This window comes from Neopelma chrysocephalum, unplaced genomic scaffold, assembly GCF_003984885.1.
Source record: "Neopelma chrysocephalum unplaced genomic scaffold, ASM398488v2 Primary Assembly neopelma1_44, whole genome shotgun sequence".
In the NCBI taxonomy this organism is placed as follows: Eukaryota; Metazoa; Chordata; class Aves; order Passeriformes; family Pipridae; genus Neopelma; species Neopelma chrysocephalum.
The window spans coordinates 8329248-8348460 of NW_020897703.1; the positions used below are offsets into that span (position 1 = coordinate 8329248).

The 19213-nt window shown below is 37.6% G+C and overlaps 1 protein-coding gene and 1 long non-coding RNA gene across 5 annotated transcripts in view; one reads left to right on the forward strand and one right to left on the reverse strand.

Annotated features, from left to right (window-relative positions):
* Window positions 1-19213, reverse strand: part of ZDBF2 (zinc finger DBF-type containing 2) — a 23995-nt gene continuing 4782 nt past the window's right edge. Inside the window, exons 1-8 of one of the 4 annotated variants that reach the window (XM_027678339.1) lie at window positions 12754-12867; window positions 9563-9673; window positions 9032-9083; window positions 8443-8494; window positions 7785-7890; window positions 6800-6927; window positions 1143-3723; window positions 1-867 (exon numbers count right to left, since the gene is read on the reverse strand). In XM_027678339.1, the coding sequence (XP_027534140.1) occupies window positions 805-867; window positions 1143-3723; window positions 6800-6927; window positions 7785-7890; window positions 8443-8494; window positions 9032-9083; window positions 9563-9586 (3006 nt within the window). In that variant the 5' untranslated portion in view covers window positions 9587-9673; window positions 12754-12867 and the 3' untranslated portion in view covers window positions 1-804. Of the gene's footprint in view, window positions 3724-5591; window positions 5816-6799; window positions 6928-7784; window positions 7891-8442; window positions 8495-9031; window positions 9084-9562; window positions 9674-12753; window positions 12868-19213 lie in introns of those variants that run through there. The other 3 variants (XM_027678337.1, XM_027678338.1, XM_027678340.1) reach the window with 3 other exon arrangements.
* LOC113965241 overlaps window positions 12986-19213 on the forward strand; it is a 7411-nt gene continuing 1183 nt past the window's right edge. Inside the window, exon 1 of the long non-coding RNA XR_003533481.1 lies at window positions 12986-14684. This is a non-coding gene — a long non-coding RNA (uncharacterized LOC113965241). The remainder of the gene's footprint in view (window positions 14685-19213) is intronic.

Here is a 19213-nt window from a genome sequence, read left to right on the forward strand (position 1 = left end):
TTTGCATTATTACTTTTCCATTCCCCCCACCAAGGAATGTGAAATTCACCTATAAACTTTATCAATAAGCTACTAAAAAACAAACAAAAAACCCCCAAATCTAAGCCTATATTTCTTTTGGAATTTGAAATTTCACTTTAGCCACCACCATTTGAACAGTTCCCTAAAGAGACATATTTCCTTACCAACATGGTCCATTATTGCTTGATGAGAACCCACAGTGACTTTTTGTTCAAAACAACTGCTTTGGACATGGTTTCAGGAAAAAAGTCAATACAAAAATGTGTAAAATTACATTTCATTTCAAGAAAGCACTGAATTGATCTGAATTGTATCATACTGTATTAATTTTAATGCCATTCCACAGGCAAGTATATATTACGTGTTGAAGAAGGTGCACATATACACAAACACAAAATACATACACAGAATTCAGCCCAAATTCATGTATCTTCATTTAATTTCTAGCATAACAACCAAGTCATTTTTTGCACTTTAGAATTATGTGAAGAAATTAAATTAGGCACAATTAATTAACACAGCTTCTAAATTACCTTATTATAGTGCACTGTCACGCACTGATAATACCATAAAACCAATATGATACTATTCAAGGTCATTTTGCTGATGTACAGGTGAAGTCTAGTAAATAGGATTCTAAGTGCTTTTAACTCAAATCTACAACTTCTGCAGCTTTACACAGCAGAACAGTGCAATACATTATGTCCCCACATTCCAGGAACAAGAGCCGAGTTTACAGTTGTATTTGTTTCACATTAGACTGGCTTTGCACTTTCTGGAGCTCTAGCACTTCAACTGTGTTGTCCACGACCTCCTTTTTTCCCCTTTCCTTTTTCCAGGTGCTGGCTATAAAAAAAGAAAAAAAAAAGTTCTTTTGGTAGCTAGCTCTCACCTGGCAGAACAAGACAGTTTCGAAGTAACGGTACAGCAGTTGTTCTTCGAGAGGGTCGGTTCACAGTGCTAGGATGACCCCTATCTCCACTTACTCCCCAGTTCCTGACTTTGGAGGAAGCTTGCTCTGGTTTCTTGGGAAAAGACTCTGATGTGACTTTCTGCCTCTTTACAGGAATCCCTGTTACAACTGTTGAGCTCAGAAAGGCCCTTTTTGGTTTACTCCTCACCTTTAATTTTTTAGCATCAGGCTTTTCTTTCTTAGGGTGCTTTCCCACTGTATTCTTCCTTGTCTGGCACCTATGGATGGAGAAAGCAGATTTCTGGGCACGAGGATGAAGTTGTCTTCTCAACCCCTCTTTTTGCTGTTTTTTAGTTCGGGAAGTCTGTTTGCCTGCGGTTACTCTGTTTCCTCTCCTCCCAACAGTACATGTGACAGATTTAGATCCTGAAGCCTTTCTGGAAAAAACTGGTTCTTTATTAGTGCCTTCTTTTCTCTTCCATATTGCCTTTGGATTCTCCCTCTCTAACCACTCACTCCTGATGGAGGTCAGAGGAGTTTTGGTAATTCTATTAAACGGAATTAATCTACAATCTCCTTCTACCACAGAGTTCAAAGGTGAAATGATCAAGTGTTTAAAAGAGTTCTCAGAGTGACTAGACGCAAGACAATCTGTTCTTTCTGTGGAAACAGAAGATCCATCTGCCTTTTGACTTGAGGCTGCATCATTCCCTTTATCTGGATCTGTCAGGAAAGATGCTGAAGATGAACTATAGTAGTCTGACCAATTGAGTGACTTTGATGGCATGCTTTCTTTCTGTGCATCCGCTAGTTTTTTCATGTTTGCATCAAAGTTGAGGCTTCTGAAAAGCTGTCGAACGTGGGAGGGCTTTTTGGCCTTTTCTCCAACTGTACTCTTCGGAGGTGTTTTCAGAATTCGATTTGTCAGTGGGTCATAATACTTGAAAGAACACTGTTTGTATTTATACCTTACAGAGTCCTTGCTATCTGCGGAGTTTCGATTTTTCCTCATTTTGGAAGTATCTACAGGTTTACCTTTACACTGTTTTACCTCTGGGCATGAGAGTACATACACCACTGTCTTGGGTTGTACAGGACTCATAATCTTGCTGTAGGACTCTGGAAGTTTAAGGGCACATAGTCTAGTTTTCATGTTTGGAGTTTTTTCATTCTCCAACCATGTGATGCTTGCTTTCTGATCAGCTGGATCAGATTCTCTTCTACACATCTTCTTTTTTGCTACAGGGTAGTTCAGTAGACTTGTTTGGGTGCCGTGGCTGACTTTAACCACCTGGCATCTTGAAGCAAGGCGCCATGTCCTTTTCCTAGGCATTTTAAGTATTTGTGGTTTGCATAGTGTATCTGAGGCTAAAGATGGGTTATCAAAATCAGAGCCACCACTTAAAGCATCATTAAATTCTGGCAATGCTTTAACTGATGCACTTTCTGTTCTGTTACCCTCAATAACATTGATCCTTTTTTCATCCTTCTGCTTTTTTTTCTTCATTCTCTTCCCTGTACAGTTGGCTGATGATTCACTGTCAAAGTAGCAGCGAAAACGACCCTCCTTGAAATCACGCACAAGTTCTTCAATTTTTATATCATCTTCATACATTATTTGAGACCAAGTCTTTCCCACAAAAGAAGGAGGCACATGAGGCAGAGCTGGAAGAACTGGTTCTTCAGTATGAACTATGACATCCTGTTTCACTGCTTCTGTTTTCTCTACTGACTCAGTTTTTAAAACAGAGCAGAGCTGTGTTCCGTAGTCTTTATCTTGCAAACTTACTTGGACCTCTTTTAGGAATTCTATATCTTTTATAGCTGCCTTGGGTAAGTCTGTTCCTGCCTGTATTGGTGCATCACAGTCAAAACTCATTTCAGAGCCCTCTAAATTAGTATGGTCCAGAAGTGATGAAAAAGTTAAACAGGGATTATTCTCTTCTGTGATATAAATTTCTTCAGATGTAGTTTCATGGCAGTATTTCAAAATTACATCTTCAATAGTTTCATCCACTGAACTTCCATCATCTCTGTTTGTCTTCACGTTTTTGCATCTTGCTAATTGTGGGGATGTCCCAAGATCTAGGGAGCTGCTGATACCCACAGTATCCCTGAGATGGAGATCAGACACCAAAGTTTCATCCTGAGTTCGTAAACTATCTCGCTTTGAGAGAGATTGACCTGAGGTAATAAATAAAGAATTGCTGTGGCTGCATGTAGGATTCTGATGAGAAACTGAAGGGCATTTTGGGTGAGCCAGTGCTGGAGCAGGATTCAAGCATGGGTTCAATAACACATCACTACTGCAGGTCTTCGTTGCCCTTTCATCACACCCACTACGGAGAAACAGATTTGACGCTGCCAAATCCCTAACATTTTTTCCTGTTTTAGGATTAACAGAAGAACTGTGGATTATAGGACTGATGGAAAATTGCTGAGGTACGGGGCTCACAGCTGTAAACTGACCTTCATGGCTATGATTTGCATTTTTCAGAGCAACCCATTTCTTATCGCTACAGATGCCAACAGACTGCTGGGATATTCCTGGAACACGCTCCTGGCCTCTTTCTCGTTTTTGAAAAGCTGCTTGTGTTACAAAAGTTTTCTTTGTGCCCTCACGAGACAGGCATGGAGCAGAAGAGTGTATTTCACCAATGGACTCCTTGTCTTTGCTGGAAGTATCCTGTGTGTCACTGTTTCTTTTTTTCTGCATCTCTATTGGGGACAGGCAAGAAATCCTAGGAGCCTCCAGAGTGCTGGGGAGTGGCATGTCATCATATGTTGGTCTAAAAGGGAGGAGAGGGAAAAAAAAAAATCAGCCTATATAAATACTGTAAACATACTTAAGATTTTTCAAACAATAGCAATGGGGGGGGTTTAAGAGTAATTACCTAGAGTGCATCACTTCTAACAAACAAACTCAAATTACCAGCTCTGCTACATTAGCAAAGATCGTGAATTTTAAAAAATTATGAAGAGGGAAGGGGGAATGTTCCACAAAGCTAATTTGGCCATTAGTCTGTTACCCTCTTCACGCCACCATCAATTAAGAATGGTCAAACATAGATTATGATAATTTTATTAATACGGCAAAGGAAGAAAATGTAAAGGTATTTCCTTTGTTTGAACTTGTAGACTATAAAGAGGTTATTTCACTGGTCATACTATCATTAATTAAAATTGAGAAATTGAAAAAATTCTTTTGTAGAGAAACTGAACATAATAATACAACACAGTATAAAACTGCTATTGAGTATAAATGCCCTTTTCCCTACAAAACGTGGCTGCCTGATAGGAACCCTGCACATGTTGCCAAGGAATTCCATGCTTACTGTTTCTCACAGACATACCACAGCTTCTGACTCACTTCTGTAAGAAGCCAAGTTATGATTGTTCAGCCCCACTGTGACAACAGATTTTTACATATTCTGTAACTGGCAGTTCTGTCTTTAGGACTGCCTCAAATACAAGGGTTTGTGTCTTGTAGAATTAACACAACTGACAGATAACGACTATTTCTCTTATGCAACACAGGAACCCACAAGGCTTTGTTATGTAGCAGCTGGGCAAATCCAATTAAAATAATTTTAAAAATAAGTAAATATAACCGAAGAAAAGAATATCATGTTTCATTTGAAAGTTATAATGAGACTTTGTGAGACACAAATGGATGCTTATCTTAATAAATGTCAGACATCAGCTAACGGAAGTATCATGAATAAATTTCATTGCACAGGAATTTCCTTAGTTATATAACTCAGAGTACATACAGCTCAGGGTTATAGGACTGATTGAGCAAGAGAAACTTCATATAATGAAACATTAAAAAGAGGATTATTTCTATTACTATGTAAATGCAAAGTAATCAAATACATTAGATGATCAAACAATGCCTGCCAACTGAACTGCTGTGCCCTACTGCTACATGAATTCTTGGCCACCTAAGCTCTGACACAGGACCTAAGGGGAAGGTCAAAGGCAGTAAAAATAATTCTTTAACTTTCTCACTTAAAAGTTCTTCCATCTTTGTGTGAAACACCTGGAATCTGGACACTCCTGAAAGACTCAATATAGGACTAAATGGATTTTGATATAAATAAAATATAACAAATTTATAGGTTTATAGCTCAGTTAACAACCTACATTCACTTTTCAAAAATAACTTACAAGCAAATGTCTCTGGGGTGGAGGAAACAGAACTACAGTTTTATACAACTAGGTACTTCTGACAGTTTTGCTACAAATTACCCCCAAAAGCAGAGGGAAGATTTACTCTCTTAAATGCTCAGTATTATTTCTTTATGTAAAAAACTTATACACCAAGAGTTTGGAGGAAGGAATGATTTGGAAGTTTGTGTGTATCTGGTTTTGGTTTAGTTTGTTTTTTTTACTGGGGGAGGGACAGAACAACAATATCCTTTGAAATTCAGTATAAGGCAAAGCTCTGATGAATTTTTCCACATAACTACTAGGTATACTGATTCTGCAAAACAAATCAAGACTCAGAAATATTTCCATAATCTTTTAAAATGACACTCTAAAGATCCCTTGTGTGAATTCAGCTAAATAGTAAAACCAGTTATTTAAAGAACTGAGCGTAAACTGTATATTAATCCAAAAGTTTTAATGTGAAAGAAGAGAATCCAATTCTTACCTCAGATATCAGTTAAGACCATGACTTTTTTTTCAGAGCAGGACCACAACATAAATCTATTCACGCTCGCTTTTCCATCTTTGCTTTTCTTCCTCCAAACTCTGTCTAGATTTGGGATTACTCTTCCCTCTTCTTCCTCCAACTTCATCTAGATTTTGTACATTATTTTTCTCATTCCATTCCTTCTTCCAACCACTTAGAGGAACATGGGTAGCTTGTTTTTCCTAGTTAGTAGGTTTCATCACCAAAGGAATAACCTTGTATTAGTGACACCTCAAGAGAGGGCTTTTTTCATTTGGATGTTGCCTTAAAGCAAATCTTATATTTTCTCCATGGCAAAAAATTGTGGATGTTCTTAAGAGGTTGGGTTTGAATTTATTTATTGAAGATGGAAGGATTAATTTATTTATTTGTAGTGATGTGTATATGCCCTGGGCTATTTTGGCATAGACATGCATATTAACTTATTTTGTCACATCCCTGATAATATCAATATGACTGCGTTCAGACAAAATACCCTTCTATTCTACCTCATTCTTCTAGAATGAGATTTATTTTCCTTCATCTACAGAGAAAAACCTAACACATTGACCCTCTTATCACTCTTAAAACATGCACACGATAAATAAAGAGAACACTTTTCAAAATCTGAGCATTAATTAATTGGCCAATTAATGTAATTCAAGTATTAACTGAACATGTGAACTGCAAGGATGATAAAATAAACATGTAAATATTTACCTGAAGTTATTCACAAACAACAAATGAAAATAATGAACTCTTTCAAAACATACCATAAAATCCACTGCTAAACATATATATTAAGCCCGGAATAATAACATTTATAATAAAATATATAAAGCTCAAATTATAAGAATTTGTAAATGTATATGAGATTGTACAGTCTGCCATTACACCTGTTGACCCATACACTCCACCTTTTTTTAGGTCTTCACATTTAAATGCTATCAGTAGTGTTGTCCCAAATCCTTAAGTAGTGAAAAAGTTTAAAAGTGAAGAGACAACACAAAAGCAATACACTTGCATGATGTTTATCTAAGTACACTTTTTTCTAAATTGTCTTCATTGAAAAAGTTTCAACTCAAATGGGCAAAATTTACTGGTCAGCAGTATAAAAGAAACAGGAATTTGTAATACATGCATTTGAACAACATACACTAAAAAAAAAAAAGCCATCTGTATTATACCTGTTGTCATGGTATCTGTGAGGATGATGCTGTAAAACATCTTGCAGGAAACGCTCCATCAAGCTACTGGTACCTGTACGATTCCTACAGTATGTGGTAAAATGTCTGTGCTGGGAGCTGAAAACATGCTGGTGAAAGATAAAACAGAAGATTAGTCTAATACTACTGTGAACACATTGGCCTATTCCTAAAAATTACTTCCCAGGTTAAATCTTTGCTATGAAAATATTTAAATAAAAAGAAAAGTCTTCAGCCTTTTCTACTTTACAGCCTTGATTAATAGAGATTTTTAAGCGTGCTTAGGAAATCTCAAATAATACTAAAATGTATTGAAATATCTTTCTGAGTTGGAACTTAAGTTAATGATTCTGATAGGTGCTGACAAATCTCTTGTAAGTAGTACAAATGCTCTCACAAATCTCACAGCTGCTCACAGGTCTCTTAATTAGAACAAATACACTAAATGTTTCTATAGATGACAAAATATTCTTGAACTTCATATGAGTAAACATTCTATAATTCACTCTAATTAACAAGGATTTTCATAAGTGTAGAAGATTAAATAGGCTTCTACTTTCTAATTAAAAAATCTAAAAGACAAGAGACTGATACAGCTAAAGAACAGAAAATAGTTGATCAAATGTCTTTAGCCTTGATATCAAACATATTACTATAACCTTAATAATTTACAATACATACAGAACTCAAGACTAAAGACATTGAAATAAATGTAATGGATGCAATGCACAGCAGTGCACTGCTTCAGAAAAGAAGACTGTAGCAGCCATGCCACTTCACCAGCATCTTTTTAACAGGTAACAGACAAGAAGGGTATCTTTTTCTCAGTGCACACATTTTGCAATTCAAACTGCTTATTTTTCACTCAGTATTAGTTATTCAGTGTAGCAGCTGATATTTTAAAAGCTGATAAAGCCTTTTGGTACTCCTTGCTATCTGTTGCTGAATTGTGCAGAAGCCATCTCACCTGTTCCAGATTACTGTAGTGTACGTGGCAACAGTTGCAGTACCCTTGTCTACTTTGCACAGTGGATACTCCAGGCCAAGCATGTTCTTGCCCTCTTGCTTGTGAACTGAAAGAAGCGCGTAATATTACCAAGACATGTTGGGTTATTTAATGCATGTCCTTAATGTGGAAATCCTAAATACCTATCTTACCACAGCGATGGAACAAACTTGCAAGATAAATGTTTCTATTTCAGAATTGCAATGACAATTAGGACTATGTATTTTAAGGTATTCCCAAGCAAATTTCACTGGAGAAACTTTTCTTAAATGCAGAACAAAGAATAACAGCTTGAAGGCACAGTGGGTTGAAATTTGAAAAGAACTGCCTCTACGGAAAAGGCAGAGTCATCTTCTCATTCTTCTATTTCTTAGTATTTTGGAAAAAAAAATACCGAAGATGCCTGACACTCATACATTAGTTTTGGGCACTACAGTGTACTTTCCCCACAAATTTTAATAGTGTTTGGTATAAGATACAGAGGACCTCCATCACAAGCTTATTGTGCCTCACTGTCATCTTTTATACAAGACAACAGATAAGGCTGAAAAGCAGATTCTTGCCAGTTTACCTTGGTAAGCATTAAGCTAGATACCAGTCAGATCATTACCTAACTTACCTGCTACTGCTGTCCTGTCGTAGAGAGCCTTCAGCACCATGTCTTTGGATTCCTACAGAAAAACAAAACCAAAACAACCAAAAAATAAAACAACCAAACACATATACAAAACAAAACACAAAAAGCAACAGAATATCAAAGAAATGGAGATAGTTTACCTGCAACTAGCTACTTCTCTTACATTGCATTTGTCAAAATTACTATTCTAAAGGAAGGTAAAAAGTTTAGTAAGTTCAAGAATCCTTTTGTTCTCAAAGTCCATCCAAGAGCTTCACTCTTTCATGGCTGAGATGAGTGTGAATTTTTCTACTGATTTGTCTGGGTTCAAGACTAGGCAATCTACATTGGTATTCCTACATCTGTGATCAATGAGATAAAATGTAACATGTATTAAACAGCTTATAACAGGACAAGACAATTACAGCTACATGGAAACTCTTTGGATTATTCAGGAGTCAGTCCTTCCATCCAAGTTCCATAATGGAATTTAGGAAATCAAATTATGCAATACAAGGTAATCTAATGCTTATACTGATAATTTTTTTTTTAAGAGTAACTATGTCAAAAACATCTACTTTGAACTTCTCACCCTGTGCTGAAGAAGCAGAAGCTTCATCAGATCGTCTGATTCTGTCAAACATCTGCAAGCAAAAAACAAAAAAACCTGAGTTATAATAATAATTAATATTACATCTAACAATGTTAGCATTGCTAGCTTTTGTAATGTTAGCTTTGCCAGAAGGGCCTAACTTCTGATCTAATTAATGAAGTCAAATACTATACTTATGAACACAGCCCAGACTATGATAAGTTATTAAGCAATAACCTTGTCAAATTAATTTAATTACTTAATTTCCTAAGTTGCTTTTACAATTAAGAGATATATGCTAATAAAAACCATACAGGAAAGACCTACACCACACAACATAATCATCCAGGCTGGAAAAGCAATCCTGATTGATTGAAAGATCTGCAACTCAAGTTCGAAACTCACAATTTTTAATTAAAATATGACTGCAGCAACATGTGTTTACATGCTTTACGGCATCCAAACCCAAAGGGCTTCCGAGTGTCACACAGTCCCTTTACATTATGGAATGGAAGCACAGAATCTACGTACCTTAGACTCACCAGCCTTCTTCATCCACCAAAGCTGACTCCAGACTAGCAAACAATCAGTGTTGAACAGGAGGCCATTTGCAGTGCAGGACAGGGGTTTTTTTCATCCCATCTGGCAACAAGGAAGTTAAAGAGCCTTTTAAATCAGAGTTAATAATGCATGTTTTCCATGCCCTAAGGCATGTAAATTTTTCTGTATCACTTTGCAAACATGTCAGTCAATAAAGTGGATAAATCTTTCTGAAGTCTGCAGTACATTCTTCTGTTTAATATGGAAGTCGTTTTGACAGTCTTTCCTACATTAATGTTAAACACTCCTTCTGGAATAACTTCGTTCCTTCTTTCTTCCTTGCAGCCCCCATGTATTAAACATTATTGTCATTTTGGATGCTAGCACTCGTGAAATAAAGTATACTGCTACAATAACAGAAAACAAATTCCTTAATACTAACCAAACTGCAATGAATCTATTTTGTAGATCATTCATGAAACTGCTCAGAAAAACCATGTCTTATTTTGCTTATGTTACATGAGCTAGTTAGATAGTGCATAATATCACAGTAGAATGGGTGTTCAAAACATTTTATAATTTAACTATTATATACTCAATGAAGTATTATCATTAGCATAACAGACAGGAAAACAGAAAGGCTACAGTAACTTGCACAATCACTGTCACTAGCATCATCATATCCTGCTTCCAAACTCAGGGCTTAGCAAGTCCAAGATCTGCTCTTCGCTTACCATTTCTGTAATTATGTGATAACAAAGTTTCAAATCAACCACTTTTATTTTTTATCTTTTATAAACTGTCTTAACAAGACTCATTCCTTCCCTTCTCATTTTTTGTTCTTGTATATGCAGAAAAGTTGCTCCTATATGAGGCTACATACCATCAAGCTTGACAGATGTGTGGTTTGTTACTTGTTTTCTTTAAACTTGTTTTGTTCTTTCCCAGACTATGAATTGCTGATTATAAAATACCCAGGTTGTTATAGCAGTTATGGTCAGAAGGAATATCACAGTAGCTCAACTTTAAACACACACCCCCCCAAAACCACAAAACAATCCACACAACCGAAACACCAGACTCATTCTCCTCCCCACAGTGTATCAATTTATGTAATAATATTAAAAAAACAAATAAGCAAGAAACCCCAGTTGTTCTTATAAGCCTTTTCATCAGGCAACTGAGAAAAGCCATATTGATAGAACAACTTATCTCAGCCGTCCTGTTATGTGTCCTACACACAGCCAGGATCCAAAAGAAAGTAAAGGAAAAACACAGAAGACTATCTTTCACGAATGATGTTTTATGTAAAATAACTTGTTCTATGCGCTTGAGGTCAACTTATCAATTTTTTAAGTCTTACTGTGCACACATAATCTTATGACAAAGCAAAAAGTGTGGCAAGAGCACAGGAACCACAGAGGAGGCACAGACAGGGCAGTCAGACAGCAGTTCCACAGCCAGAAGTGGCTCCACTACCACTCATCTCCATCCACTGCCCCAAAAGGGGATTAAAGCACCTGATATACAAATGTCTGATTTCATCTCCGAGACGCCAGGCAGTGGGAACTGCAATGTGCTGGAGGATAACTAAGACAGCTTGTTACTTTCTTATTTCAAGGACTAATTTCAATGGTGGTGTGCTACTGAGAGTTCACTCAGCTGCAAGTACAACGCACATTTAAACTGAGCTAGGAGAAAAGTAACTTTAAACAGGACAGGACTATGAAAATAACTATACTGAACTACTCCAGTCTGGATCTCCTTGTCATCTTTTTACAGTTCAAGGAGATTCAATGGACCAGATTTTCTCACCTGGAGGGGGATTGTGCTAGGTAAAAGTTGTAAATGCCCAGCTATTGCTTAGTAACTGACAGAAAAACATCAGAGGAAGATCTTTCAGGGATATTCTCCTCTCGTACAAAGCTGCCAATAGAAGAAAACTTCTTTTCCTTATATCAGTTTTTTTTAAGAACACTAGCATACAGGAAAAAGAAATAAGTCTGAACTCTATACACATCTTGCTTACCATCTGAAGTCAAGTTCAAACCACAAGACAGTAATGTGAAGGAAGTCTGTTATGTAGATGCCTTATTTAATTTGCCAAAATCTGGACAGCCTAACTGTAATCCTTACTTTTTCAAAACAGAAACTACAGCTATAAATTCACAAATGATTTTTCAGATGTCCAGGCAAAGACTGCAAAATTCTACATTAGTTGAGATACTTTCCCCTATAAATATCATAAACTGTTGGATTAAAAAAGTAAATTATATTTGTTCGAAACTTAGCTTAACCATTTCTTCACCAAAAAAACATGCTATAAATTTTAACAAATGTAGAAACAACTGGATAGACACAGAAGTGTTTGATTTGGTAAATTTCTATCCAGGTTACTTTAGCAGCTGTTTCCAACATCAGTGCTTCATTCTGGTTTTACTGAATTACACTGCGTACAGCAGCCAAAGAATGAAATACCTCAGATAATCATATTTAAAAAGAAAAATCCACAAAAAGGCAACCAAAAAGCATGAAATGTACACATTAAAAAAAACCCCCACACTCAAACCAAAACAAAAAAAAAAACCCAAAACCAAAACAAAAGCAGTGGTTATGATAGTATCTCAGTATCAAAGGCATCAGATAAACTCTCCAGACAGCGTCACTCTTGCACTGCAACAGGTAACATAAAAAGGGTAAAAAGCCAACCAAAACTGCTCCTCGAAAAACGCCTCACGAAAGCCTGTAACGCCCCTTCACCTGCGAGCGACTGTGCTGGGCAGGCAGAGGGAGAACCAGGGGAAAACTCTCCCCTAAACAAAGTGACTTGCCGTCCCACAGCACCACCACAAACAGGGAGCCTGTAACTCATTCCAGGAACGGCCTTTGCCCCACGGCCGCACCGCACCGGCCCGGGGTCCCGGCCCCGCCGCGCCGTGCCCGCCTCGCCTCGCCCCGTGTCCCGCCCGGCCGCCGCCAGCGGGGCGGAGCCGCAGGGAGCCCGCGGGGCCGGGTGGTGCGGAGGGGCCGGGGCCGTGCCCGGCCGTGCCCGGGGCTGCCCCGCCCGCCGGGACCCGCCGAGCGCTGAGGGAGCGCTGAGGGGACGCTGAGGCGGACGCGCGCGCGCAGCCCAACCGCTCCCTGGGCTGCTCCCGGTCCCTCCCTTCCCAGTGCCGTCTCACCTCCATCACTCCCCGTTAGCTCTTCGGTGTCGCGCTGGGGTCAAGGGACGCCATCCTATGCTTCCTGCTCCGGGTCGGCGAGCCGCGCCCCGCGAAGGGAATGGCGGGAGCCACGGGTTCCCGCGCAGCCGCTCCCTGGGCAGCGCGGGCTCCTCCCGCCCGGAGCGCCCAGCTCCGCCCGCCGGAGCTCCTGGTGCCGTGCCATCTGTTAGCGCGGTTCACACCGAGCCCGAAAAGCCCCAGTTCCTTCAGAACACTGCGGGGCGGCGTCTTTTTGTCAGCCGCAGTGATTCTGGTTGGGAAGTAACCTCTTAGCTAAGTTTCACTTCAACAATTGTAATAGTTGTTTTCTCGTTCAAAATGTATTATTCCATGTGCTTGAGAGCAGGCTGTAGAGTTTACCCTTTTTTTTAATTTTCAGCCGTTAAAAGTAGCTTGTTTTTCACGGTGTGCCTTGTTTAGGTAGGGTTTATCAGAAAGTTACAGTCTGACTTCATCAGAGTTAATGATGCCAGATCAGCTTTTCTTATAAGTGGGCTTGAGAATGCGATGTTAGCTCGGGTTCTCTTATTTTCAGCTGTAGGTTTTTGAACGTTTATCTAATCTCCCGTGGGAAACCAGCTATTGCATATTTCTCTCGTTATGCTGAAGCAGCAGGAATTTTTAAGCGATCTGGGCAGACACCAAGTCAACACAACACCCTTATGTGTGAAGACAGGTGCAGATACAGGCTTGGATTGTGCAATGGGGGGAAAACAATCTTAAATGAGCCTTAATATCGAAAATTTAGAGAGGCTGTTCTGTGGTTATGAAACCATAGCTTAGAAATGTCCACCCACGCTCAAAAAGTAATTGAACACAAATCTCAAATGACAGATGAGCAGGAGAAGGCTTCTCTTTAGGAGGGCTGAATTTAGTTGCTGTTGAATTCTTTTAATATGTGCAGAGGTATGAATATATCTTTATTGCTCAAAAATTATTATTATAGGACTAAAGTTGCCTGGTGATATTTTGTTATTATAATACACAACTTGGAAAAACAGCAACTTTCTGTGGAGAACATTTACATGCATGAAGGCTCAGGCACGTGCCCAAATTATTGCATGTCAGCACAGCTGCATTGTTTAAACATGTGGCAAACACATATATAGACATGTTATCTGAGGTTAAAATAGTTTAATTTTATGGTGGTTTACAATAGGCTTAGTGATTTTCTGTGGCTCGGCTAACCCTTCGTAACTTGTTGAAACAAAGTAAGCTTAGTTACATAGCTGAGGCACTGATGTTTCTTTTCCAGAATGGCTAATGTAGAACAGAAGTCCTTCTTAGCAAAGACAAAGCACTATACAGTCTGTCTTATGATGCCATATAACTTCTCCTCAAAATGTTCCTGAATATTTTTGCAAGGATAGAATGTAATATTCTATGTCTTGGACTGCCACTCAAAGTGGCTTGTGTTGCCAAGTATTTCTTGGCTTTCAGCTCTTTCTGTATTTATGAACTTGAGGTTGCACCTTGATTCAAACTCAGTTAAGATACTGAGAGATACTCCTTTACCTCAGTCTCCTCTTCCCCCCTAGGAAACTACTCCTCACCTATGTACATGAACACTGAGTAGGGCTGACAAACTTCCTTTCCCCTTTAAAAATTATTCTCTCTCCTGGTCTGACTTTTCTCACACTTTTTCTCTTTGGTGGTATCTTTGCTTATCTATTGAGTTTCTATAAACTGCCCCATATACCTTTCACTGCTTTGCTTTCTACTTCTACATTGATTTGTTATTTAGCCAAATATAAGTCAAAGGTGTACCTGTTAAAATATTAAGACAAATTGACAAATGCAGACAACAGCTATTTTCCTCAAGAGTCTCAAATTGCTTCCAGCATCTGGGTTCAGATTTGAAAGGGAGAATGTGATGAAAGAAAACCAAGGTTTGTAAAACTGGCTGGCAGGAAACTCTTGGCTAGATTTTTAGTTTGTTGCATGTGTACTTTTTACATTGTGATGTTATAAGCCTAATTTATCCTTATATTGTTGTTTTGGTAAAGTTCTACAGAGGGTTTGAGCTGAGTGTTGACTGACAGCAGTTGAGGTCTGGGGTTTGACCCATGCAGAGATTACTTTTGCCAAATGTTCACAAAAATGGGTTTTTAGTTCTAGACTGGATTGTAACAAGCACTGCAACTTTCAAGGCAGTCTGAGTACCTGTGTAGATTTTAGAGAACTTCACATTCTGAGTAACCTTGGGGAAGAAGGATCTTTTCAAATTTATAGTAGAATGGATGTTTCATAATGCCTGGCACTATATTAAAACCTTTAATTACTGTGAAGTAATTGTTGTCTTTCTCTGAAAAATTTGATGCTTGCCACTGCCTGATATCAGATACCAGACTAATGGAGCAATTATCTGATTCTCTATGGTATTTCAATTTTCCTCCTTAGTATAAATTCTGTGATTATTAAATAAAGGTTTTCAAAGTAAAAGAAAATAACTCCTCACCTGTGTAAAAGGCAAGAATAACCTCTTCTCAAAAGAGAGCTTCTTGTTTTCTTTGCTCTGCTTTACTCAAACTGTTTGCCGGGTTTGGCAGAGTGCTATTACACATTGATTTTTCTCTATTAAAAGCACTTTTCTCATTTTTGAATGAAAAACATGTTTTTTAAAAATAATAATGGTCTTTTATTTACTTTGCTATGGCACTGGAATTAAATGCAAACCAAAAAGACAAACAATTCTTAAAATTCTTTTTTTTTTTTTAAAGAGAATCCTATCTTACAAGACGACAATCTTATTATGGGCATTCTGCTCACACTGTCATTATCTAAAACTGAACTTTTGTTTTGTACTCACAGTTTTTTAAATTTTATAATAAGAGCTTTACCTGAGTTAATAATAAAAACATCCACAATATGCGGGATATTAGCTTAATCCTCAAACTTAAAGGATAATCTAAAAGTTGTTCTTTCTATTTTTCATTCTCTTGCCAGAACTACCTTTTGAGATTAAAAATTGACAACTTAAATTTTCATTTTAATTGCTTAATCATTTAATCAACCAAAAAGTTGTGTTATAAATGAAGTAAGATTGGATAGTGACCAAGAAAGAAGTTTCAAATATCTTTTGAAACTGAGAGTGTTTAAAAAAGCACTTTTGAAATATGTGTACCAAGAATTTTCTCCAAAGAATATTATTTTACTTTCTTATAATTGGATCTTAAATTTTTAAAAGGTTACTGGAAGCACTTCACAGTGTGACTCTTTTTGCAATATCTTATTAGAAGCAAATCTTCACCTTGTCTGTTTTTTACTCTTCTTCAGAGGCCATGCTGGTGTTTTCACAGGCTTATGTTGTCAGAATTTGTGGAGTTTACACATTTCTTTTTCACTAAAATTCCTCTCTATATTATATTTCTGTATACATGTACTTTGGAGAATACAGAGATTTTTATTATAATAGTGCTGAGCAAAATTCTGGGATATGCTGATCCCAGAGTGGTTTATTATTCAGGGTGTTTTATTAATTGCTGTTAGAGCTGCTGTTGCTGTTCATTTGCTGGCAGGTCATCCAGAAGGAACAGCTGATGAGACAACTCTAAGTGTGTCACTTTGAACAGTATGTCTACAAAATTTATCCAAATCCAGTCTTTTCAGAAAGTTTCTGCAATATGGGCTACTAATGATCTTACATTAGATTTCAAATTCATACCTTGGCATTGCTGCAATTGTTTTGAATCTCTCCATTACCTTAAATCAACATGTTTTTAGGACCTTCTGTACCAAAAGAAAATGTAAAGAAATTAAATCAGCAGCTGAGAAGTTTGAATGCTGAAAGAACATTCTGCTCTCAGAGAACATCTTTCATCATAAAAGGCTGAATAGTTTACTGTTACATTCACAGTAATTTCTGTTTTCAGTTAATGATTGTTCAGTCAGTTCATCTCTCTGAAATAACTCTATTTTTTTAGGGAAGTGACACAAAGAAAGGTCAGAAAGTGGGTTTGTGGTAGCCTGTAGGTCACTGCTCAGGAATTGCAGGATATTCTTTGACCTTCATGTTGTGCATGGAGGTTTTTATAGCTTCAAAAATAACAATTCCTTAGAATTTCTCTATTCTATTTTGCCATTGTTTCATACTTATTTTCAAAAATAACACTGATTTTAAAATTGTCTGATTGATATAGTCAGTTTGGCCTCTGAGAATTGCAAAGTTTTCATGTAGAATTGTTCATTACCAAATTACTTGGAACTATATGATAATTTCTGACATGTACATACTGGAAGATACAGTGGAAAGTTGTAAAATTACTCCATTTTCCCATGCTGAAGATAACTCTGCAACCTGAGAGCCTTCAGCTCTGAAGGGAACAGAAAGACCAAGAGGTTCTTGGGTTAACCACAGTCAGATGCCATGACTGAAATAAACTTACACTCAGCACAGAATTAGTCTCATCTGCATGGCACAGTGTTTTCATTAGCATGTTTTAAACGTCCTTTGTTTCATTATTATAGATAAGGTACAAAAGGAATGTGGATTTTTTAATCAGATGCTAATGTGAAAGTCTTGAAGTATTTTAAATAGGTATGGTAGATGACTAATACTCCCTTCTAGCCCACCTCACATTCTTTCATAGTAGGAACTCCAAGGCATTTTTGCATATGTAATATTAATTCCCATTAGTAAAGCAGGGAATAAGGTCTTTCTGATACAAAGAGATAATTTTCTCAAAGCTTCTTGGAGGGTTATTAATTCTGTTTTTCAAGAATTTTCAAACTCCCAGAAGTTGTGAACCTGCTTTGACCCCTCAGAATGTTCTGAATTAAATGTTCGTATCCATCCATTTCAATGGAACTTTTTTGATTTTAAATGGACAGAGATCAATTTAAGATGATCCTGAATGTATAATACTTTTGCAGCTTCCTTGTCTGTAGTGTAATTTATAGGAGTTAGGGAGTTGCAAATATATATACTATTATGTTGAGTCACTGCATGTTCTGCAGGCAGTTTAAGGTGGGGTCAAAATGTATTCCCAAGGCAGTTAAGTAAGTGTTATTTTCCTCTGCACTGGCTGTTCTAAATCATGTTAAATTTTTTTAATGTTCCCACAATAAACCATGGAAGATATTTTGTTACATCTGCGAGCAAGCAGACTCTCTACTTTGCTTTACTCTGGGAATAATTTAAAGACAGATTTCTTTATCCTATTCAGGAAAAAAGCAGAAAGTTAAACCAGAGAAGTTCTGTGGTTTTCTTCCCGGGGACAAAACTTAATTTTAGGCTAGGAATGCTGATAAGCAAAAACATCAGCCTTTGAAAGAAGCCTCTTTCTCTCATAGTTTGAAAATGTAGAGTTTTTCATGGAAAAATTTGAAAAGAGAGAAAAAGAACTTTTTGTGTTTTTTCAGCATTTCACACACTGTTACTTTCAATCAGAGTTTAGCCTCTCTCTTTTTCTGGTCCATCAGCAAACCAGAAGCCTATTCTATGTTGTTAGATTGTCTGTGTTTCTAATACTGAAGTAATCCAAGTTTAACTTTTGATTTGCACCCAAGCTACATACAATTAGTGTAATTCCCCTTTGCTAGTTTTTCTTCCTGAAATGAAGAAGTAGCTGTTCCCTTCTACACAATCTCCCCTCTCTTGTCTTGAAAGAAGGGACCCTTAAGTATCCTTTACCTAAATGCTAGTTCTAGTCTCTACATTGATGTGAATTCCATATTGAAGTTCCTGCTAACTGCTGAATTTGGGTCACATAGTCTTCTCCAAAAAAATAAATTGCAAAGTGAGAAGGATTTCAAATTTTCCTCTGTGTGTCTTGATAGAGCTTAAGAATTAGAACTAGAATTGACAAATAAATATTGGAGGGATTAGCTGTTTCTTTGCTTAGGCTGATTTCCTATGCCTCATCCTCTGAGCCCACTGCCCATTTATTAGAGATGGTGCTAGTTTTGCTTTCATCGAAGGCAATGGAGGAGATAAGATTGACTTGTATGCTGAGCCCTTAATTAGCAAAGTGTTCTTCAGAGCTTCTAATAATTTGCTTTGCCTGTATCACAAGCAGCAGGTTTTATTGGGATTTATAATCTTCTGTCTCGTTAGAGGCTGAGGGCTGGGTGGGGTTTAGAAGGAAAACTGTGTTCTCTCTTTTCCATGTCCATAAATCCTAAGGAATGTCAATGGCTGGTCAGTATGGTAAAGAGTAATCAGCAGGCTCCACGAATCCACATGTGCACAGGTGTTTCTCTTATTTAAGATTTTGAGTAGTAATGCTGCAAAGGAACAACCTTGCTTGATCACACGTGAGTCCTGTATAGGCAACTTGCATATTAACGTATATATTTCAGGGACCTCTCCCAGATTTTGTGCCAACCCTCAGTTTTACTCTGCATTTTTTGCAGAACTCCTCTTCAGTTTCCTGGTTTGCATTTTGTTACTGTTTCAGACCAGCTGTGTCTCAGTGAG